Source organism: Chroicocephalus ridibundus, chromosome 6 (assembly GCF_963924245.1).
Source record: "Chroicocephalus ridibundus chromosome 6, bChrRid1.1, whole genome shotgun sequence".
Lineage (NCBI taxonomy): Eukaryota > Metazoa > Chordata > Aves > Charadriiformes > Laridae > Chroicocephalus > Chroicocephalus ridibundus.
This window is the reverse complement of record NC_086289.1, coordinates 68063769-68087575: the sequence shown is the minus strand read 5'-3', so window position 1 is coordinate 68087575 and position 23807 is coordinate 68063769. Positions and strand designations below refer to the sequence as shown.

The following is a 23807-nucleotide window of genomic DNA, read 5'->3' as shown; positions in this document are numbered from 1 at the left end:
TATGTGAGTTCCAGTAAGTAATTTGCTTACTTTAATATATACAGTAAAAAGCAGTAATTTAAAACCAAATACAGAACCCAAACATTGACGTCAGCTTACACAGGGAATATTAAAATTGAACTAGATACATAATTTGAGAAATAGCTTTTTTTTTAAAAACCCAACTTGTTTCACATAATTAAGATCTATATAGAAAGCGTAAATTTAAAATCCCCAGAATTTATTGAAAATTTATTGTTTTATTAACAAGCTCAAATAAACACAATATTCAAAGGAAAAAAAAATCTCAAATAGAAAAGCATATTAGACAAAAGTAAACAGCAGCAATGAGGATGGAAGTTTGTTCCACTCTATTTTTGAGCTATACTACACCCAAGAGCGTCGAGTTCAGCCAGTCCTTTGGATGCAATAACTTTGGGGTTTGTTGCCACGCTTTTTGTGGTATTGTGAGTCTTATAAATTCCAATTAATCTGTCTGCGATCTCAAACATGTTGTTTCGCAGGGAGATGATGATAAATTGTGCATTTTTTGTTTGCTCCTGAAACAGAAGTGATTTGTGTTAGCCCACAGGATTTAAAAAAGCTGTTCTTGTATGATCTCTGTGTGCAGGTTTTAGGCGCTAAGGAACACATCACTAGTAAGAGATTCACAGGTGACAAGGCCTCAGAGCTCCTGCTGTCTATAACTGGTGTGTGCGCAACACACCATCAGCACGAAGCACTGCCATTAACTTAAGCATGAGTTTCCTCTTTTTAACTTTTACTTAACTTATTCAAGTGAATTCAATTAAACCTGCATAATTTCTTTCCAGAGTTGCAATTTTAACAGGTATTCTACAAGACTTACCGAAGGAGGGTATTACTAAGTATTACTAAGTTACTTGAACTGTTATAGCAAGGGTTGCTTTAAGAATGAAAAGGGAAACAAACCTATTTCCATGCACTGAGAACAGGGGAAAGCAAGCCCTCTGCTAATGAGAACAAGCCTTAATGAATGCTAGTTCTGTGACGCTGAGGCAGAATGACTATAGATAATAGAGTGCTGCCTCCAGCTCTGGAGCCACAACATAAGCAGGACGTGGACCTGTTGGAGTGAGTCCAGAGGAGGCCACAAAGATGCTCCGAGGGCTGGAGCCCCTCTGCTGTGAGAACAGGCTGAGAGAGTTGGGGGTGTTCAGCCTGGAGAAGAGAAGGCTCCGGTGAGACCTTAGAGCCCCTTCCAGTCCCTAAAGGGGTGGCTTACAGGAAAGCTGGGGAGGGACTCTGGATCAGCGATAGGACGAGGGGGAATGGTTTTAAACTGAAAGAGAGGCAATTTACATTAGATATAAGGAAGAATTTTTTTACTGTGAGGGTGGTGAGACACTGGCCCAGGTCAGGTTGGATGGGGCTCTGAGCAACCTGACCTAGTTGAAGATGTCCCTGCTCGGGGCAGGGGGGTTGGACTACATGGCCTTTAAAGGTCCCTTCCAACCCAAACTGTTCTGATTCAATGAACAAAATATCTAAATGTGGTGGTGCTTTAAAAATAAAACAAACCTTATTGTTAAGAACCCAGCAGTATAAGTTCACCAGAGGAGCAAAGTCAACACGCAACTCTGGCTCCGTTCTTGCTGTGGTGGGACCTTTTCTCCTAGGACAGTACTAATTTTTTCTGGATCCTTTTCTGCTAGGATAGCACTAATTCAGAAATTGTATACAAAACATGAGCTACAGTTATATACTAAGCTGTAATTTGCATTGAAGAGCCAAACCGTACTAAGTTTCAAATGTAAGCGTTAGCCTGCAGTTGAAATTAAACCCTCTAACCAAATCTCATCTGGGTGACGGACCCTCCTTTGGGAAAATACAGGCATTGTAGAAGCAAAGTTTAAAACTACAGTTGCAGGCAGCTATTGTCAAAGTGCTTCCCTCATTTTAAGTAGCTAATCAGAATCTTTGGCACTTCTGGGGTGTTCCCAAAATCACTGGTTATACTTTGAATAATTCTGAAAGTTCCAAATTTAAATTAGCAACCGAAAATGTAGCAATGTAAATGTTTGCGTGACTTAAATACGATGATGACAGAATTTTTGAAGTCATGAAAGAAAAAACACCCTAATAAAGACACAGATCAAAGAAGCCTGTAGGAAACAGCTCACATTAATGCAATGGAAGTATAAAACCAAGGAACCTTGGCTGCTCCCAAGAACGAAACCATGACCTTGGTACTTCAACACATTGCTAAGAGCTAGGTAACTTATGTATTCTCAGCTGACCATAGCTGATTATTTTGGGGAAAGTATCTATATTTTAAAGAAGAAGCAGTAGCAGCAAGAATATATGGAAATGTGGAACCTTTCACAAATTCCAGCACTCTTCAGACAGCTTTTGAAACAGGATTTGGAGAGAAAAAAACCTTGTAAATCCTCTATTACTTGCCCCATTTCAGGAAAGCATGAAACTTAGCAGCTTAGAAAAAAATATGCAGAAAGCAACATTCTAAGCACCTTTCTGGAAATCTGCTCAGTACATAGTTTCCACTTAATTATTTGAAAATAATCTATCATTCCAGATTTTTAAGTCTGGCCATAATTATGTTACCACTTTGTCTTTTCTGGCAGAGAAGAAAATACGTTAGAAAAATTATACTGTAGTAGTTACCATTAAATACTTACATATATGTAAAACGCTACAATAGATACATTTTTGAAGTCAAGTGCTGCATCAATCTCATCCATAAAATAAAGTGGCGTTGGCTTGTAATGATGAAGAGCAAAAACTAGAGCCAGTGAGCTAAGAGTCTTCTCTCCTCCTGATAAGTTAAATATCTTCTTCCAACTTTTCTTCGGAGGCCGAACACTGAAAGAAATGAAGAGTTTGTAACTTATTTCTGTTCACGATGAAAATAAATACGCTGTGGTAAAAAGCAAGTCACAAGGCAGGAGGGAATTCTTGGAAGACACAACACAAAGCAGCTTGACTAAAGTCATGGATGAGCTGCTTGATACTCTTAGTCCTCCACATCTGAGAGGGAGCCAACGGGATTAGTTGTGTTCACCACAGAGTAACTAACTCCCTGGGTGCGTGCACAGCTACGCAGTCAGCTGATGTTTGCCTGAACTCAAACTACCGTAACACTCGGCTCTTCTCTGTAGGAACTACAGCACTTAAGAACTGCTATTTAATTATCTTTCAAAAGTGCTATTCTACTCCTAAGTAATGAATATACTTTCAGGACCATTTATAATGGAATAATCTCCAGTTACCAACGTGACTGACACAATTCCCTATGCAGAATGAAATGATTTGGGAATTAAGAAACCCTGAGAAATTGCTTCAGCAAAGTCAAAGCTTTCTAACTGCTGTTAGTTACTTATTTCTCCAGGAGAAATTAGTCTCTTCGTTACCCAACGCTAAAAAGTTGTGGCTTCTGTCAGTATCTTGCCGATAGTTGCCAAGAGGGAGGACTGTCTTGGTTAGCTGATGATCAGTGAAAATTTACTTTAAAAGCAGGTTGAAAAAAGGAATGCAACAATTAAGAATTACAGCAATAATACCAAATTATTTTGACAAACCTAAACATGATTCCCTCAGAGAAGGGATCCAGACTGTCCACAAGCTCTAATTCAGCATCTCCTCCCAAAGTAAGCATCTGGTAGTTTTCCTTCAGTTTATTTGTTATCACATTAAATCCTGCCATAAATTCATTCAGCCTTTGTTTCCTAAGATCTTCAAAAGCTTGTCTGAAGTTGTCTCTCTCATTGGTAATATCATCCAGTTCAGCCACATGTTTCAAGTATAGCTCTTCCTGCAGAAAAAACCCCAAAAGTACAGTTAAACAAGCTGTCACCTTAATTTAGACTTTGAAACCATTTTAAATGTCGTTTTTCCCAGAATGGCCAACAGCCTTGAAGCAAAAGAATAAACCCAAACTGTCCCTTTTTTCTCTCATCTCTATACTCTATGCTGCTGATCTCTCTATACTGAAAACCTGTGTTAAAATAAAACAAATAAATAAAATAACAAAAAACATTTCATCTGTTGAATAGTCCAATATTACTGAAGTGAGTGTTGTGAGGAGAAAAAAAATCCTAGTATTGTTGTGTATCTGTCTAGACTGTCAAGACTAGTTGACTGTAAATAAAGGAGAAAGTTGTCTTCACCTGCCATCTACACTATCAAATAGAAACGGACCTAAGCTCTGAGATACAACTTCCACACTTGGCTCAGTACGAGCTACCAGCTGTTGGGATGCTAGCAACAGCACAGCCTGCAGAGAAGAAAGGGAAAATTCAAGGGTTCCATTTCAGTTTCCAAAAGAAGGGAACGGAAGAACAGGACAGCTGTTCCCTGGTATGCCCATAGATGAGGTATTTTCTCTTGTCACCTAGAAAAAGAGCGGATTTTGGCATGCATTTCAAGTGCAGGATCCATTTGAGCAGTCACCTGAATTAAAACGCGCAATTGAAGGTTACCTGAGTACGTCCGAAGCAATGACATGAATTCTGTACGGATTCAAGTGCTGGAAAACAATGAAGCCATACAGAAAAGGCTTACCTTAGATGAGGGGTGTACCATACCACGGCACTGACAGGCAATACAGGATCAATAAGATGAACCCTACTACTACACGATAGTAATTAATCTTACCTTCTTCTTATATTCTGCAATAGCCCTAAGGTTGGGTTTCATTTCCTGACACTGGGTTTCCAGGAGAGCTATTTGACTAGTGATAACATCCGGATCCTTGATAGCCTCAAGCTCTTCTTCACTTAGTACTGGAAGTTCTTCAGGTGGTTTATCCTCTATGGGGTGCAGTGTTAGTTTTGATATCTAAAAATTCAAAACCAGTTACTAGAAGTCTTTAAAGATCGCATTAGTTATCACATGAACATGTTTCCAAAATAAACATTTTCTGTGTTAGTACGTATTGAACCTTCTAATCTCAAAACATTCAAAGATTCTTCACTTAACTCCCTTTAAAAATAAGATGCAAGGAAGACAACAAATATCCTTTTATCCTATTACTCTGTTCCTGAAAATAGATATACATCATTCTTACAAAGGAGATTTCTCTGTAACAGGAGCAGCAGCAGATAATGAGGAAATCACCTCTACTGATGCCACAGAACTTTAACAACTACATACTTAATACTTTGTCTGTTCAAGATGGAAAAGTTTCTGACAGCAGCTTTGCTTGCTGGGTAGCTGCCCCCGTTATCCTCAAATTAACGAGGGTATAAAGGGCACCCTGCACTGCAAGGTTACCTGCTAGTCTAGATCCCTACTGCTATTAAAGATTTTAAATATGAAGTAGGAAGGATATATAATAAAAAGAGAATGTAAGTTTATGAGCTCCAGGCGCCTAACTGGCCTTTTCTCTAAACATGCCTCCCTGGGCACAGACTTGATTTTTGCTATTTCCATAAACCAGGAAAACCAAAGCAAGACCAACCCCCAGCATTGCCTCTTGTTGACTCTGCGCTCCACTAACCTATGGGCCAGAAAAAGTCAGAAACACTTTTGAAATGAACACTCCAAATGTCAGACAATGCTTAGAACAAGCTCATTCAGCAGAACTGGAGCAGTTAGAATGGACACGACCGCAAGAAATCAGGTCTGTGTACAGCGATCCGTGTGCTCGCTTGCGGACAGGCTGCCAGCAGCCCTGCTCCCTCAGAGAAGCCAGGTGTCGTAGCACCTGGAGTTAGCAATTCCTTGCTCCCACTGGCTCTCATTTATTCAACGAGCTGGTTCAAGCAGCAGCCCGAGGAGCAGAGTTTATTCCTGGCCCCATGGAATTCCAGTTGGCCCAATTATCTATAACTGGGGAAAGGCAATTTGATGTACCAAATGGACTCATGTTCTAGGTGGAATGCTTTCAAGGATTTGCCATTTTATAAAGACCAGCTGAGTGGACACAGCACTGAATACAGTTCCACGTAACTTGTGTTGCAGTTATCAACATCCTACCCCGCCTTGCGTCTCTCACCCACGAGGGTGCCTGCCCTTTTAAAACATTTTTAGCATGTACAGAGAGAATACACAGGCACAAAAAAGTCTCCTGGTTGCTGTTTACGGAGTATGGATTTTTCTCTCATTGCTCTCAATTACTTGTAGATAGTGTTATGTCAGTAATAGTTACCCTACCATTTATTCATAAATAAAAAATCCTGAAAAGCTAGAAGCTAAACCATTTAATGCATAATTCATCCATAACCTTGTATGTAAACCAGCAAGTAAAAGGCTGAAAGGTCATCTTTTTTAGAGTTGGGTTTTATAGCATAAACACTAATAAACTATGAGCTGAATATTAATTTTTCTCCCAAATTATCTCTTTTCTAACCACATGTTAATACATTACTCTGTTGAGATCTTACAGTTCAGATTTTAGGAACGAAACAATTTCCCTACCTCTTTTTGCCAGTATTTAATCTTTGACTGGTGTTCAAAAATATGTTTATCAATTTGTTCAATTTTCAGCTTAATATTAAGAGCTTCCTTTTGAAGTGCGTGTTCATCATCTTGAATCGTTTTAATATCCTGGAGTAAACCACGACGCTCCTCCTGAACTGCCGGCAACGCTTCCTAAACAGAAATGATCAAAAAAGTGCATTAATCAGTTGCCTACAAAAATGTTACCACTTTCCTGGGTTATAGATTTGTTTTTACTGTGTTATTCCCAGAGCTTACTCTCCACAATCCTAACTACTGATGTAAACAAATACATATTCTTGTATTTAGATTAAGCAGGTCCCTGAATTCTGGAATGACTGAAAATATGCTGCAGTTTATATTTTCATTCCAGATCTGGATTAGACGAGTCCTAGACTCGGATGTTTTTAGTGAAAAGGCAGTTTTACAGAAAGACTGTCTCAAAGAAACAGCTTTATTTGGAAGAATTTCAGCCGTCGTGGTTGCTTTCACTGTCTCTTGTACATAAATCTAGATGGGAAACTGATGTCCCACATAACTGGAAAAAAAAAATAATCTATTTTTAAGCAAGTTTTAAACCCAATAATTTCTTTGGGGAAACTTGGTTTAAGTTTTTTCTTAGCTTCAGAAAATTGGGTCAAGATTTATGTCCAGATAAGTAAAAAAAAAATACACCATTCCCATTCCCTGGCCATCACGGAATGTCACTCTGCAGCTGTACAACATTTGCAGAAGAACAGAACGCAAGGATATAACTTAGGATATAATAAGGATATAACTCATCATCCTGGTTTTACATAAAGATCAGACTACTTCCTAGGACTGTTTTAGCCTAATTGTTTTCCCCCAGCATCTATATTTAAGGGTTAACTTTGATTAAGGATTAAACAAAATTATTAATTTTGTATGAATGCACACAATATATTGCGGGATACAGAAAAGAACGTTCTTTGCCATTTTGTCCCCCTGTGAATTTTTGGAGGATGAGTAGTAACGTAACTGAGAAAAAAAAAAGATACTTTAGATGAGCATTGTCATGTCTGAGGTTTAAATGGCAAGGCAGAATTTTTTTTTTTTATAATAAATGAAGGTACTATTAGCTAAGGCAACCCCTTGCTAAGCCTGCCTGGAATGTCTAAAGACATCAGCCATTAGAACAACTCTGACACAACAACTATTATCTAAAATTTATTTCATAGGCTGCCTCCTCTATGAAGAAATACACTAAATTAACACGGCACTTACTTCAGCTTGCCTGCAGTCATTCATAACCGCAGTAGCTTGGTCTTCTAGCTTAGTCAGCTCTTCTGTTAAGTCTTTAATTTCTTTCTCATTACTTTCAATTTCCTTCTCCGTGCGAAGAACAGACTCTTTGGATTTTTTCAGGTTTCTGCATGGGTACCAAGATGGTTGTACACCTCACATGAGTGCAAATATGACATCAAATTATCTAGAAACACAATCTTACTTTCAAGATTGTTCAACGGCTATTGACTACCAAATAGGAAGTAATTTTTATTTTGATATTTATTGAATTTATACATGAACACTCACGCTGCTGGGATATCCAAGTAAAACAAAGTTGTCTTCCTAAAACATATAGCAGATGGGCCTCATTAAATGACCTTTTTTTTTTTTCATAGACAGTTTTGACATTTGTTCTAAGTATTCATTACGTATTGTTAAGTAACATTAAAAAAATATATATCACAATTTATTTCCTGACATGCCTTATAATAAAATTAGTCCCTTCAGATCTGAACTGCTCTACTGCATGGCCATTAAGTGCTATTTTGAATCTTTATCCTGAAATATTGCATTTTAGTGATAGGCAAATATTAGCAGAAAAATACTGATTAAACCTGACTTTTAAACTGCCTATTAGAAACTACAGAATTTTATTTCCCTTTACCTCCGTGACACCAGCAACATTCAGTATTAGACGTGTAACTGAAAATTAAGATTTTAAGATCACAGGATTTTTAATCTATGGAGACTACTTAAAACAAGGAAATGTCCCGCAGGCACTGATGCCAACAGATACGGCTATTTGAAGGCCGACAAGACTCTAATTGATCAGGTTTCACTAAGCTTTCTAGGTCTCTGATCCTTTGCCTGTAAAGCACGCCAATTAACAAAGATTATGGTTCTTAAAAAAGAACCAGTCTCAGGTTGAGGTAAATCAGTTTATAGAGAAAAAGGTTATGACCTTCTCCCTCCAGTTTTCCTCTGGCCATAAAGAGGTGAAAATCAACTCCTCTGGCCTGACGGATCCCCCCCCGGAAAGGTCCAGCTGTCACCAAACACGAGTCACAGCAATATGCAATTGCAGCCTGAAGCTTTACCCCGGAGCACTACCATACCTGTCTGCAGACTTGACGGCCACTTGGGCTTTAGTAATAGCTGAAGTGCATTCATCTATTTCTTTGTTGATCTTATCAAGTACGTCTTGCTGTGTTTTAAGTTTATGATTATTGGTCTCCATTATGAGGTTATGTAATCGCTTAACTTCGTTTTCTATTTTCCCAGCTTTCTCAGCAAAGCAATCATAATCTGTCAATAAACAAAACTGAGTTAAGGTCATTATGCTGTTCCTAGGAACACCGGACTGCTGCAATGTATCAAGATTAAAAAGTGATAAAAAGCTCTGCTGTATCACTAGAATGAGAACTGTTCGTTATATTGTGAAAAATGTTGTGTTTTTTTTTTTTTTACCGTAGCAAAAAGAGAAATACCGCCCACGTCTTTCTGACGCTATTATATTACCAAAGCTTTTTTGGTATAAACTCCCCAAAATTGTAATTAGATTACTTCATGTATATAGAGTACTTAAATACATGAGATCGTACAGAAGTAGTTTATCCAAGCTCATGTTTTGCATTTATTTAATGGGAAGATGCTCAAAGGGCTTAAATTGTAAGAACTGGCCACTAACTGTTGCTTAGTAGCTGGTGTTACCGCGTAGTTACTACACACGCTGAGTAATAAGAAGCTCTACTTTCAACGTACTTTCCTTGTTTAGCTTATACTTAAAATTCAACAAATCCATCTTAATAAGTTGAACGACTTTCAAAAATTAAGAAACCTAGCACCTCAGTTTTCTAAGGGCAAAACAAACCAAAAAATCCCACACAAAGTTTGCTACACATTTAGAATTTCCTTCTGGGGACAGAAACTATGTCCTGGTTTGAGGTAAAACAGAACCAATTTTCCGTTTTGTAATCTTACTTTTTAGCTGGGCCTCTTCTAACTGCCTGAACTCTGAAATTAACAGCGTATTGTTCAGAAACTGTTTGATCTCCGAGTGATAAGACCCGATTATACCAAGGAACGGTATGCAGAGAGGCGCTTGCTTACGCTTATTGCTATAACAACCAAGGGCAGCTAACGTTGTTATTTGCCCCGTTAGCAGGTGGGAAGCAGAAAAGCATAGAGGGGTCACACCTGTGGGGAGGAGTGGAAAGGTGGAAGGCAGTCATCTCTCCAGAGAGCACAGGTCTGTGTCTCTCCATTACTTGGTAGAAAAGTTAGAGAAGATATTTATAACATCAAACCTTAGTGTGATTGAAAAAGTAAAGCATTCATGCTCTTTTGATGCTCTACTTTTCAAAAGAGGCATAGAGGGAATCCATAGCAGTATGCATTCTCTTTCCTAAAATGCTATGAAAGCAGAATTGTGGGGGAGGGGAATGATGTTTTACTGTGCTCATTTTATTCCCTGAGCAAGAAGTACAAAGAAGCCGTCAAGGTTTACTTTACTAAATTACCAATTTCTTCAGAGAAACTGTTATTCAAGTTCTCAGAGTAAACATCTTTCGCAAAAAGAACGGGGGTACCGTGTGCCCGGAACACAGCATATTCAGTTTAGCGAGTCACGTAATAGTTCAGTTAAAGCATGGCAAAAGCCTTTGCTTGACTTTAATATCACTACCCTCCACGTGAACAATCCTTACCCCTAATTAAACTAAGTTTCCCTATGAATCTGTATGTAATACAGCCATAAAAATCCAACCAAATAAACAAAAAAACACTAAAATTAATGTTTCCTTTAGCTTGACTGAAATACGAACTTGAGCAACTGCAAAAAAAGGGGTTTCACTCTCTAATCTCTAGAAGCACCTTTTATCCCTGCCTTACAAGAAAAGAGGTTCCAAACCAAGATACGATACCAAGATACGGTAAACTGAAAGAACAAAGCGATAACCATTCCTTCCTGTGTTAGTAAAAGAACATGACTACAATTTTTATCTATAATCCCCTCTCCACAAAACATACCTTTTTTATAACTGTTAAGGACTTTTTCCAATTCCTTCTGTTTGTTTTTGTCTGGAGCAGCAGCAATTACGTTTGCTTCAAGTTCCTTAACTTGAGTTTTTAGATGAATTTCTTGTTCAGATAAATTCTGCAGAAAGCACAACTGTGTTAGGATCCTGTACTTTAAAAAGATCCTTGATACTAACGAGGACTATGTTAAACTGAGGCTGAAAAGTTATCCCCCTGCACACGTTCATGGAGAAGCCAGATATTGCCTCAAAAATAAACTTGTTCACCTGGATACTTGCTGTATACTTTTCTAAAGTATTTCTCTTTTCCCGAATATCTTCGTGCAGTTTTCTTATGGCTTCTTCAAGTTGTGATTTCTCTTCTTCATACTGTACTGCTCTTTTGGAATCCTTTTGCAGTTGAGATTCCATTTTATTGACCTACGCAAAAATGAGAGGTGATCATCTGCCTAGTGTCACCACGACGAAACAAAGCACAATCTCAGTCACGTGCTCGGTAGTCAATGATCTCTTAAAACACAAGAAAATGGAGTAAAAACTTGAAAATTTGCTGTAGCGGGACAGAATATGGAGGCTGACTTCTGAGAAGATCAACTGTAATAGTGGAAAAACAAGAGGAGCAAGCATAAGAAAAAGTATGCTAAAGAATCCCTGTCAAAATAGCTCGTAATGGAGAATTTTTTAAGGAAATAAAACTAGATCGATCTTGAAAGGCTTGAGTCAGAGTAGTGAAGGCAGAAACCAAACAACACATAAGGAGAAGCTAGGAGCAATTTTTACTATAGTTGATTTGATGCTCGTTGTTTTCTGTGGTAACTTGGTGTTAGGAAGACAAGGTTTTGCAAGCAGTAACTCGTCAAGCCACCAAGTCTTGCAATTCACCTTCAAGAGCAGAAGGAATAAGGATACATTTCAGATCTCAGCCCATTTTCTGATTATGTACAAACCTCTTCTTCTGAAACATCCACTACAACCGAGGAACCCATTCTGCCCTTCATTATTTTATCCCCACCACCAGTCATTGTTCCTAAAGTGAAAGAGATGAAAACAAGTTAGCGAGCTTATTGTGCTTAGCTATAATCTACAAAAGTGCTTAAAATATAACTGCAAGTTTGCACTTAAATACCTGACTGTTCAATGAGTTGTCCTTGCAGTGTTACCACCCTCCATCTTTTATCTTTTTGGAATGCTACTCTGGTAGCTTCTTCCAAGTTATCAGTTACTAGGGTGTCACGTAACGCGAAGTAAAAAGCCAGGCGAACCTTCTCGTCTTCTACTTTCACCAGATCAAACAACCGAAGAGTATTTTGAGGAGTTGGGATCTTTTCCATTTTTTTTTCCCATACAGCCATCTACATCAAAAAAGTAAATAAATTAATGAGAGATCCCTTAGGATAAATTATGAGGTCATTTCATTATTCTAAGGTATGCTGAGGCTTTAAAGCAAGTGCAATTGTACTGCAATTAACAGCAAAGCTTCTTTCCTTGGGGATCTCTACTTGCATCCAGTATAATTAAAAACTCACTGATAATTCATCGTTCTCTTTCATAGTTTTCAGTATTTATAGTTACTAGATTACTTGGATTATTAAGTTAGCTAATTTGTTAAAAAATCTAAATATAAAAATATAAAAGATTTGCCAAACATTTGTTGTACAGATATAGGTATCTAAAAAACCTTGTAATTCTCTGTAATTAAACATTATCATTTACTAGGAGAATATTCTAAGGTACTAAGAGCCTATTGAAATGTTTTATATTTTAGCTTTTCCTGTATTAATACATACACAGCGCAATATATTAATATATAGTACGTATGTATACATATGCCTATTGATAAATTATACATATGTAGTATTAATACTGTGCCCATTCGGGTACATCAACTATTCGTTTAGCCGAAGTGCTAGTACTTACTTTGTCCAGGGCTATAAACGTGGCAACTCCAATTCCACCCGCCTTTAAGAAATTCACACATTCCTGGGCAGTATCGATTGTATCAACAACAATGTTGTCTAAGGCACCGCAACAGGAGGAAATAGCAACATCATACTTGTCATCGATAGCTCCCAAGTCTCCCTAGTAATGGAGGAGGGAGGAGGCAGAAGTACACCCATTAGCTTGGCAGCAACGGTTTCTTGGTATTAAAAAATAAATGACAAAACTTTACACAAAGTGAAATGAGATGAAAACAAATTATAAAATAATGTTCTGTGAAAGAACTTAAATCTTAATTAGAATTTGTAACGTAACACCATGCCTGTCTTCTCCTGCACACTGCTATTTATGTATTTCTAATGTACTTGTTTCCAAAGTAGAAATTCATACACTTAGCGCTTCAAGAGTGGTGCTTCTGGTACAGCAATGTGGTAGCATTGCTCTATTTTCTGTAGACAAATGTCAGATTTCACGTGCCACCATTTTAGTGAGGCAGTCTGGCCTAACAAAATCATTTAATGTGTTCTCTGTGTGGTTCTACCATTGGGTGGGACCCAGCGAGTCATACGCTTCTGCATGCCGTCCTGTGCTGATCTGAGAAACGGGTACAGGGGTATTTATTCATCATCTTCGAAAAATTCTCGTGCATCTGCAGATAAAAACAGCATGCACAGCCAACGGCGAGTCATGCAAGAACAGATTAACCTCACGCTCCTCTGTGGCAAGCGATAACAGAGCATGAGACAAAATACACGCCAGCTGTACTAGACAGTGGTCTGCTGCTGATTGAACTTTATCCTTTTTTAATAAAGCTATATGCACACTTTTTAAATATACACACATGAAATAAATCGAGTCTTCTGAAGCAGAGATACTTCTCCTTGGACGAGCAGGGGGGGGGAAAAGAGAAAATTGCCGAATGCAAAAATAGCACTTTTACACATACACTGAGATGCGTGTATTATTCGGTGCTCGTAAAAAAAGGAATGAAGAATTCTCTCAGCTGCAGATTTTCAGAACTTTAGATCAACGCTGCTTGGAAAGAACTGAAAACACTCAACATTTTGCTATGACATAGCTTTCCTCGGTCTTCTGAAATGATATTGCTCTTTTGATTTGACATGTATGCAAGTAAAACAAGAGGAAACAAACAGCAAAGAGATCACCAAATTTTATAAATTTTGAAGCAAAAAAAAAGCGTACAGCTCCACATTAAGTTACGTACAACTTGTAAGATGTTTTTTGAAGTTTCATGGCAGTTCTTATAGCCATTGCCTTTCCTTAGTACTGAGTAGAGGAACTTCAACAATCTTATTTTTTAAATTTATGGCAAGTCCACAGGATTTGCAACTCTGCTGTCAAAATGAAGAGCACCAGAGAAGTGAGGAATTCTACCTTTCACTCAATTACAGAAACACCATTCTGTTCCTATGAAGTTTAAGACTAAAAGTATAAAGGCCTTTTAAAACTTACCAGTCTTCCGTATATTCCACGGATATTTCCAGATTTCTTCTGCTGAAGCAGAGCCTCAAGCACTTTTCCTCGACTGCGACTTTGTGCTAAAGAACTTTTGGCTTCTTCTACTTTTTGACGCAGATTTCGAAGAAGATTCTTAGCACCTGATTCTTCTCTTTGCAGCTTCTCAAGCTGATTCTCTTTCTAACGGTTAAAAGACAGACATTATCTTAACCTCACAAAACCTACTGTATTCAGGGAGTCTTAGATTCATGATTGTGTAGGCAATGAAACCAGCCACTGAAAAGCAAACTAGCAACCATTTAGCAGACGAAAGGCTGGTTGTTACATTGTGTTGTAACTCAAAGAAATTCTATATGAAAGTTAAGTCTCACCTCCTTTAATTCCTGTTCAGCTTGGGGTAATTTTATACCTATATCTTTGATAGCAGCTTTCCTTTCCATAAGTGTTTTTGAAGAAGTCGCCAGAGCCTCCTTTGCCTGGTTTAACTGAGACACAGCAGTATTATGACGGCTGAGATAGATATCAAGCTCTGACTGGGCTACATCCATCTTTGAACGTGCTTCATTCACCGTTTTACTGAACTCCATAAGCTCTTTCTCTTTGCTCTGCAAAAATGGGCAGTGTTACAACTAGAAACAGACAACCGGGTAATTTATTACATCAATCACACAGTATGAAAGAAAAAGAAAATGGGCAACGTTCTTTTACCAACTCTCCTGTCAGCAGAAAACAGTTACATTATCTAGAAGTACAGGTATTTCTTAATTTATTAACATACTCTGTATGGAAATGAAATAAGGCATTTTTCAAAATTATAAAGAACATCAGGGGATTATCATAGAACATTTCCATACAAGCTTTGTATCATTTTCTCAACATAATGCTAAATTACAGATCAAGTGGAGAAACCATGTTTTCAAGTACAGAAAATAATCCCCTTAAATTTATGGGATAAACTTCCAGCCTCCAGGTGCTTGGCGACTGGACAGCTAACATCAACAACAATAACCAAGTGTTATAGTAGCTGTCTGTTAATTCCAAGACAGATTAGAGCTGTGTGAAAGACTTGGAACATACCATTTCAAAAGCTATTTACTTATTTAAGCAACATATTGGCTTAAACATTTTGATGGGAGAAAATTAAAGTGTGTTCAAATAAAGGAAGTGTAGAATTATTTAATATACATCTATAAATGATATACTTGATGACATATGATCACTATAAAAAGCAAACAACTTAATGAGAACGATTTATCTTTGATTATAAATTCAAAATTATTTTCCCCATTAGGTTCCATTGCACTAGCACAGGAAACAGGGTATTTGTCGTATAAAATAGCATTTTACAACTATGTCATGATCATCTCATTCATAAGTGTAAAAGCTATACATCAGTTAATACAGTCAGTGTACCAAGGCAAAACAGTTCAAACCTCTTTTTCTTTCTGAAGTCCTTGTGTTTCTTTCTTAAGGCTGTCCATAACCTGCTTGAGTTTTTCTTCTTCTTTCTCTTTTGTCTTTTCCAGAAGCTCTTTCTTAGATGTTGCTTCACTGATAGTTTTTTTGCTATCGGAAGGTACATTTTTCCATTCTTCTACCTACACAAGCAAAAGACTTTTAACTTCCTCTCCCACTGAAGCAAACCGATTTTGCCTTATTTTTCAGCCCTGCCTTTCAAGTGCTATGTGGAAGTCAAAGGAAGCGTAAGCCCTAACGAAGCTCATGTGTTTTCGTAGGTTAAGATACACTGTGGCTTTAGCAGGAGGCCAGGATTTTATTTGCAAGGCTTGTTCTGTTCTAGAGCCCATTCCGAGAGAAGCAAGCCATAGCAGTAAAAGACGCAGTTTTACACCTAAGAAGTCAAGTATTTGAATCGCAGTAAGGCTTAATTCTTAAATGGCTACTTTCAGAAGGACAGTCTTGATCCGGAGAGTGATTTAAGATCTATAACAGCTGGCAACAACCAACTTGGTAAAATATATTCATTAAATTAACTAAATTAACTAGGGAAACGGGAAAAAAATGTTTTGAAAAGGTAGTAACTGTAAGGACATGCAATATTCCTGTAATTTCAACAAACATGATAAAAAGATGTTTTTCAAGCCATGAGACCTCCCAACAGAGCTGAGAAACAACAGGAAAGCTTTTGACTTTGCCTTTAGGCAGAAAGCAGATGGGTACTGCTGGCCAGTCTCCCATGGTAAGATGCGCAATGAGCAGCGGTTTAAGGGAGAATAATGCATTACTTCAGTAAGTGATTTGCAAACAAAATCCCTAGCTGATTTGAATGACATAAAATGGCTGATTTTTTAAAAAATTAAAACATATTTTTCCATCTTCTTTGTGGAACAAAGTACAATTGGCATCCTTTGCTATTTTATCCCAGCTGCACAAAGATGTTCCCATCTAGAGCAGCCAATTTCATTTCCTTAAGCAAATCAAGTTGCAGTTCACATTACCTTTTCTTTGTCCTTTTGAAGTTGCTTCTCCAGTTTTTTAGCCTTGCTTTTGGCATGTTTTAGATTTTCCCTTACTTTAACGTCCTGCAAGTCCAACTGCGTAAATTTTTCTTTATGTTCCTCTACAAACTTTGTAATCTTACTGAGTTTCCTGAAGGGCAAAAAGAGAAAGAATAATCTATTCCATACCCTATAAAAATAATGTCAGTAAGCATATAGAATTTAAACAACCACTACTCGGTTTTTGTGAAAAACAACACCCAATACTTACTATATTCACAGTATTTTCCCTGGAGAAGTGATGTTTCATCAGGAAAAGATCAATTAACAGGGCAATATTAAACACATTTTCAGAATTTTTTTTTTTTGATAGAATTTATAATTCACATCTCTTCCAGGTAACTTTCTATGATCTCAGAAGATGAGAAGGTTAATATTGCACTTGGACTGGAGATTAGTACCCAGACAAATCCATTTTAGGGGAACACAATTTATGCTTAAGAGATTCATAAGGAAACCAGAGAAAAATACCTAATATCCGTGTACCTAAGCATTACGGTTGTATATCTAAAAACCTGAAATAACGCCCCTATTATTTTTTGTACAGTCAATATAAAAAAGTATGCACTTTAAAATCCATAAAAAAATCGGACACCTTCTTATTGTAGTTGTGAATATAACTCAGACTTCTCCAAGACAAGCAATTTGCAGGACCAAATCAAACCAATGAGAGTTTTTTAAAATTTATTTTTGTGCAAAAAATAATTTAATCTATGCTAGGGAATGTTCAGATATACCATAAGTGACTCTGGTCACCCGATAATTTAATTTTTAGTGGAAGAACTACTGAAAAACTCAGCTGTCCTCCCTTTCTTTGATCATCTTCCCATGCAACTATTGTACACATCTGCTTTCTCAGGTGCTCCCCCCCCCCGCAATGCAACTACCACAGCTTTTTCTGAAAATTCTGCTAACTTTTACACCACGTATGCAGAACACATAAAACACAGTACTCTTAGCTTATTAACCTATACCCGAAGCACTTACTTTTCAAGGTCTTTCAAAGCTTTATTCTTGTTTTTCATTTCGTCTGCAAGTTTACTACTCTTCTCATTAACATCTTTTGTTTCTTCATTAATTTTTTCTTTCTGCATTTCCATATCATTTAGTCGTTTCTTTAGGTCATAGCTAGGAAAAAAAATAATAAAACAAAACCCAAACCTCCACTTTTTCCAGAAAGCTAACATTCATAACGAATATGTATTTCCAATCTAAAGTGTAACAAAGTGATTCTGTAAAGTACTAAACCCTAATATTCATTATTGAGTAAACTTGCCCATTTCATACAAGACAGCAAGGACCTCTAATAATTTAAACACTTGAGACGAAAATAGTCAGTGATCTACTTTCTCAATGTAAGTATAAAGCTATAAGGGATTAATTTGCCAGACTGCTTTGCATTGTAAAAAGCTAGGAGGCAGGTCTTTGGGTTGTTTTTTTTGTTGGTGGTGTTTTGAGGTTTTTTTGTTGTTGTTTTGGGGTTTTTTTAAGGTTTTTGTGAAAATGGTCTCTATTTTAAATTTTTTAACGTCATAATTTGAAACAAAAATCACTATCCACATGCTATTCAACAAATTTTGAAGGACTGATACGGCTGTGAAGAAATGCAAAATATTTCTGATTAGAGATACGGAAGCAGAGCTTAACACCACCGCCACCACATTAAAGCCAAGTCAAAACTTTAGCGAAGTACTTACATATAGTATTGACAGATGTGATTCTTCTCTTTAAACATTTTGTTTTCCAAACAAAGAAATTCAATGGCTTTATTCCTGTCCGCTTCCAAGGCATCCTTTTCTTTTTCCACCATTTTAACTCTATTTAACTAGACAAACCAGAGAATCAGAGCTGACTTTACTGCTGGTACTACAGAGAATAAACCACGAGGAGAAAAACCCCAGACCCTTCGTAGCACACGCGTCCTCTGGAGAGATGGTGTTAACAATTAACTCGGCAAGGCAATTTAGCATGACAAGCTTTCTGAAAGAACAGATCACCATGTCCACAGTGGAGACTGTCCTTTCAGGGCAATTCAAACAGTAATTTAAAACTAAAAAGGCACCCTACAGATGCTAGGAACAGCTCAGGCAAATCAAGGAAAACATAGGTCAGAAATAAAGAGGAGTTACACAGACAGTCAGTATATGTTATTTGCCATATTTCAACCTTTTGACTAGCCCCTTTTAAGTTAATTCCTGCAACTACTTGTCTTTTTCCTTCCCAGCCTTTTAAAAAAGGTCTGCCACGTATTAGGATTTACGTCGGACACACCAAGTAAAAAGAACGATATCATTTAGTACTTTTAGAACTCAACGCGTAAATAAAATGTTACGGATGCAAGTTCTGCAATAGATCTACATAGCTCAAGTCACAGCTAATTTTCTGTATTTTTAAGCCTCCTCACACAGCTGTGTGCGCATCACCTCAATGCTCTGCCTCCCTCTTCCTCTCCCCTTTCCATAGCACATGAAATGTTTCCCTGCTCCTTCTCCTATGAGCAAACAGGAGTCAGGCAGATAAAAAGCCCTATCTGGATGTATTCAGATAACCATAATCTGTTTCTCTATTCAGCCTGCGCAGCATTTAATGCACGCAGATATGATCAAAGAGTGTTCAGCAGGTAAAAAAAACCTTGTTCTGACTCAAGCATTCAAACCTTTGGGAACAGAAAGCCAACAGCGCTGTGTTTAAAAGAGGGCAACTGATGTTGACTGCCCATTTCTTTTATAAGTGAGAGGAACAGCAGATACAATTAAGATAACTCAAAATCTCTCTGTACTGCTACTTTTCTAGAGGAGTGCCAATTTTTAACCAAGTCTTTAAGTTAACTGTTTTTCTAAAAAATCCAATAATGAAACATTGCAAGTTTATATTTTTTATTTGTAACGCAAACAAAACTTTCTGAGACTCACCTTTTCTCCTCTCTGTTCATTCAGAACTTCCACTCTGCGACACAGAGTTTGGATGGGCTCTTTCAGTCGTCCAGATCCTATTAAGTCTTCCAAGTACTCAAGCATGCCTTCATCATGTTCAGTCTGGCCTTTCGGTTTCATCATTGCGATTTGTTCAACTTCCCCCTTGGAAAAGAAAAGTGTGATGTTTTCTTTTCTTTTTTTTTTTTTTTTTATTTTTTCCTGGAGGAAAGACTTAGTACTCTAAAAAAATGCCAATGTCTTCGGAATGCAAGTATGTGACCATATTCTAGCATTATAAAAAAAGAACAAAATAATGCAGTGATCAAAATTGACTATACAGAGTAGCAATATATTCGGGAAAACAAAGATCAAAATGAATAGATATTTCCTCCGAGGAGCGTGCGATGGTGATGTGCACAAAACCCAGCATCTCTTCTGAAGCCACCATTCAGGTCTAAACATTGCTTCCTTTCTCTAAAGATTCAATATGTATTTCCCCAACCTAAAAAGAGAAGAAGAGAATAAAGCATGCCCTCTTGGTCCCGTAGCACCCAATGGTCTTAAGGCAGCTTCATCAGGATTGAAGTCCCTGGAGGGTTCTCTTTAGAAAACAGAAGGTCCATAAAATCATGACTGATGGATAAACTGGACTTGTAATTCATACAACCGAGACTTCCTTGTTGGAAAAAGAAAAACATTATTTAAGTATTAGGTTTCCTTCATTTAATTTTCTTTTATGTACAGCATTAACTTTAAATTATTAAACTGAATAGTAACAATAATTTGAATTTTTTTTTTTTTTTAAATACAAATTAGGAAAGATTTAACTGAGACAATGACAAGGACTGTTTATTTTACTGATGCTGTCATTAGCCAACAACAAAAACATACCTATCATCAACGTTTTATGTTTAGGACACAGTAGCACCAACTCTTTCAAATTACAGATTATATTTTGTAAATTACATGGTCATAGATCAGAAGATGAAGACATGAAATTGAATATACACATATTAAAACGGTATCTGGAGCAAGAATAGATGTGATAGATGCTGCAAAAAAAAAATTAAATAAAGAGAACACCGCGTAAAAACTATTCACCCTTCAAAAACCTAGATAGTGAGGTACATGACAAGAGACAATTCACTGGTAAAACAGCTAGCCAATACTGCAGAGTACCGGTATTGGCCTTTTTGACCGATTTTTAATGCTTTTTAACACGAAATGACAAGCTGAAATAAAGTTTTTAATTTAGTTTTAGAACTGACAAGATTTTTTAGAAAAAAAAAACAACAAAATAAAATTTATAGTGCAGTATCCAAGCTAAAAAGCTTAAGTCTATAGCCACAGAGTGAAAACATAGTTGCGAATTTAGTCATTATTGCTGGCTGCTTGTTGAGCGTGAGCTGACAGCTAAGTCTCTACAAAAGCACAGATGAGGAAGAACTTCTGAAGAACCTACAGGAGGAGGGGTGATTAATGAGTCTGACGGGGAACCAGAAAGGACAGTCACAGAAGCCAACGAGGTGCAGGATTTCTAGGCAAGCGTTGCGAATCAGCCCCGTCGCCGGCTCAGAAAGTTGCAGATAAGGTACTCCTGGATGTTAGCTAAGAATTTTTTGCCGACGTGATTTTGTTCCACGTACTCAGTATACAATGACACCTAGTGGCCCCATGCTTTTCTTCCAATTAGTAAATACTGCTTGGCTGAGGAGAAGGGGAAAAGCAAAGTTTTGCAAATTTTGCAAAATAAGAACTAATACTTATTAAGATAAGTCTTTCATGCACGTAATTCCTTTGTTAGAGTAAAACACAGAGGCAGAAGTGTTTTGGTTTTTGTTGGGTTTTTTTTGTTTTTGTTTTTTTTAATTTAAAATTCTAGAAGTTAAATGCATCTAAGTTTTAATTTTCTGGTAATTACTGTTCCTAAAAACATCAGCAGGTTTAACAACACAAAAAAAAAACCCCTAATAAACAATAAAACCAACTCAACTCTTATTCTTATTTCTTATGCATATCAAAAAAGCCAAACAATTAATTTTCTGGTAATTGCAGTTGTGTTACATACAATTCCAATGACACATTTGCTCCCTTGCCACAAAAGTATCATTTCTCTAGCAAAACCCACCTGTCAGTGATACACTACTCATGGGTAGGAAACTGTGTAACTTCCTGAATTTCTGTGGAATTGTCCTAAGTCTCTATTTTGTTTCTTCCTGCATTAAAGCATTTCCTCGGTTTACATCCAAGAAAAAAAACCACTCACAGAACAGATATGTAATTCAGGTGCTGAGCATCAAGTCTATGAATTTTCTACACTGCATGTATATCCCTCAAGTTAGGTGCTGCTGTAAACCACAAAACTACCTGGATTAACACAGGAATTATGGACAAGCAAAGAACACAGGTTGACTTTTGTTATGATCTGGGCAAGTACAATTAACCATCTTCAAGTCACAGCCATCTAAGAAAGATGACAACATAGTCGTGAGGGTTCTCCATAGCTCGCTATGTAATGGAATATAACTACAATATGCTTAATGAAGTAGTAAATAACTAAATAACTAATGAAATGTAATCCAGTTACATCTAATTCTATAACCTCATCAATTAAGAAATCAGGGGGTTGGTTGTCTACATGGTAAATAAATACATCACCGTATGACCAGGAATTACTGGTGAGCTCAGTTTAGGCCACACCTACAATACCATTTTGAAAAGTTGAAGTGAGTCGCGTCCTGTTGAGAAGATAAACCACATGAACTGAATTTGCCAGGCTGGCTATGGCCAATTTTATATGCAATTGCTCTACTTCACCATAAGCATGCAATTTTAGGATTACATACGCTTCCTCTTATGTGAAGAGACGTAGGACGGACTACTTACTTCAATTCTTGGATTCTTTTCTTATCAAGGGTAAAAATGAAAACATTTAGAATATATAAACTATAACTGAATAATAAGGGTATTATTTAATATTTATATTTACCACGTTAACATATTAAGAAATCTGTTTAGCCCACCCCTCCAGTTAACATTAAGAAATGAAAAGGTTTGCAGCTATTTTAACTGATAAAGGAGGCTGTAAAAGTTGTACCTGCTCTTCTTGCAAGCAGTCATGACGATGATTAACAGGCGAAAAACACATTTTACAACTCTGCCTTCTGCTGAAACTTGATAGTCAATTTAACTGTTTCCTAGCATTTTAACGGTGCTTATTACTTGACCCATTATTTGAACTATGTGAAAAAAAAAACCCCCCGAACACCCTTGTTCATTTATCTAGTAAAAGATCTTTCGAAATACGGACAGCATTTTTGAAAGTGAAACTAAGGCGGCAGCAGGCAGACATTTGTTGAAAAGAAGAAAACATGCTTGGGCATGCTTAACATAGCTGTCACACCTAAATTTAAAAAGTCTCAGAACAGACCACCAGGAAATCTATTATTTGCCTCAGTTATCTCGCTCTAGCTCACAGGCATGAATTCATGAGAGGAGAGGGAGCAATGTGCAACAACAATAAAAAAGTAAATCCTCTATTTAGTTGAGAAGACAATCAAAATGGATGTCAACACTAAGACATTGGTGACAGTGGCTGACAGCTAACAAAGCACGAAACATCCACAAAAGTTAAGTAATCACTGTATGAAAAAGCAGCAAATACCCACTGAGTATTTTGGGAAGGCTCGACATTCAGTGCAAGAACTCCACATGGAATTCCAAACCCCATTTCAGTTCCTGCGTTGTCTGTGAAGTCGTCTACGTCAGGCTGAAGTTGTCACTGGGATGCTGGCACATCACCAGTAACAGAGGTGGTCAGCTCAAACACCATATAATGAACATACATCTAAATAACAGTTTCTATGGAATGCCTCAGCTTAGTTACCACGGTACACTTTAATAGAGAACGTGAGTTTCTACGCAGAAATTTCTAAGGAATAAGGTTAACTGACAGCTGTGGCAAATCATGAGAAACCTTGCTCGACAGCAGGCTACAAAGTTATAACAGAAGGGCAAGAGCCATTTTCATTTGAAAGCCACTTCCTCCGGTGAAAAATACAGGGAATAACTTCAAGAACTTGGGAGCTGGAGATTCCGCCTTCCTTTGCACAGCTGAACTCTTGAGATGAATTTCAGTGCCATGGTTCAGGTACTTTTCAAATTTAAATTTCTATTGTGCATAAGTAAAGAGCAAAAGCTTTAAAGGAAATTGTAAAAGCCTTCAAAAAGAATTGCTCATAATAAAATTAACCATT

General features: G+C 37.3%; 1 protein-coding gene across 4 annotated transcripts in view; it reads right to left on the bottom strand.

The window, feature by feature from the left end:
- Positions 1-8: 8 nt before the first annotated feature.
- The window catches only part of SMC4 (structural maintenance of chromosomes 4), a 39857-nt gene continuing 16058 nt past the window's right edge, over positions 9-23807 (bottom strand). For all 4 annotated transcript variants that reach the window (XM_063339386.1, XM_063339390.1, XM_063339387.1 and 1 more), the window contains exons 6-24: positions 19549-19713; positions 18334-18461; positions 17624-17764; positions 16577-16727; positions 15551-15715; positions 14489-14722; positions 14112-14297; positions 12618-12779; positions 11827-12052; positions 11648-11727; positions 10968-11120; positions 10693-10819; positions 8781-8970; positions 7663-7807; positions 6397-6570; positions 4633-4815; positions 3558-3790; positions 2658-2841; positions 9-539 (exon numbers count right to left, since the gene is read on the bottom strand). In XM_063339386.1, the coding sequence (XP_063195456.1) occupies positions 351-539; positions 2658-2841; positions 3558-3790; positions 4633-4815; positions 6397-6570; positions 7663-7807; positions 8781-8970; positions 10693-10819; positions 10968-11120; positions 11648-11727; positions 11827-12052; positions 12618-12779; positions 14112-14297; positions 14489-14722; positions 15551-15715; positions 16577-16727; positions 17624-17764; positions 18334-18461; positions 19549-19713 (3216 nt within the window). In that variant the 3' untranslated portion in view covers positions 9-350. The remainder of the gene's footprint in view (positions 540-2657; positions 2842-3557; positions 3791-4632; positions 4816-6396; positions 6571-7662; positions 7808-8780; positions 8971-10692; positions 10820-10967; positions 11121-11647; positions 11728-11826; positions 12053-12617; positions 12780-14111; positions 14298-14488; positions 14723-15550; positions 15716-16576; positions 16728-17623; positions 17765-18333; positions 18462-19548; positions 19714-23807) is intronic.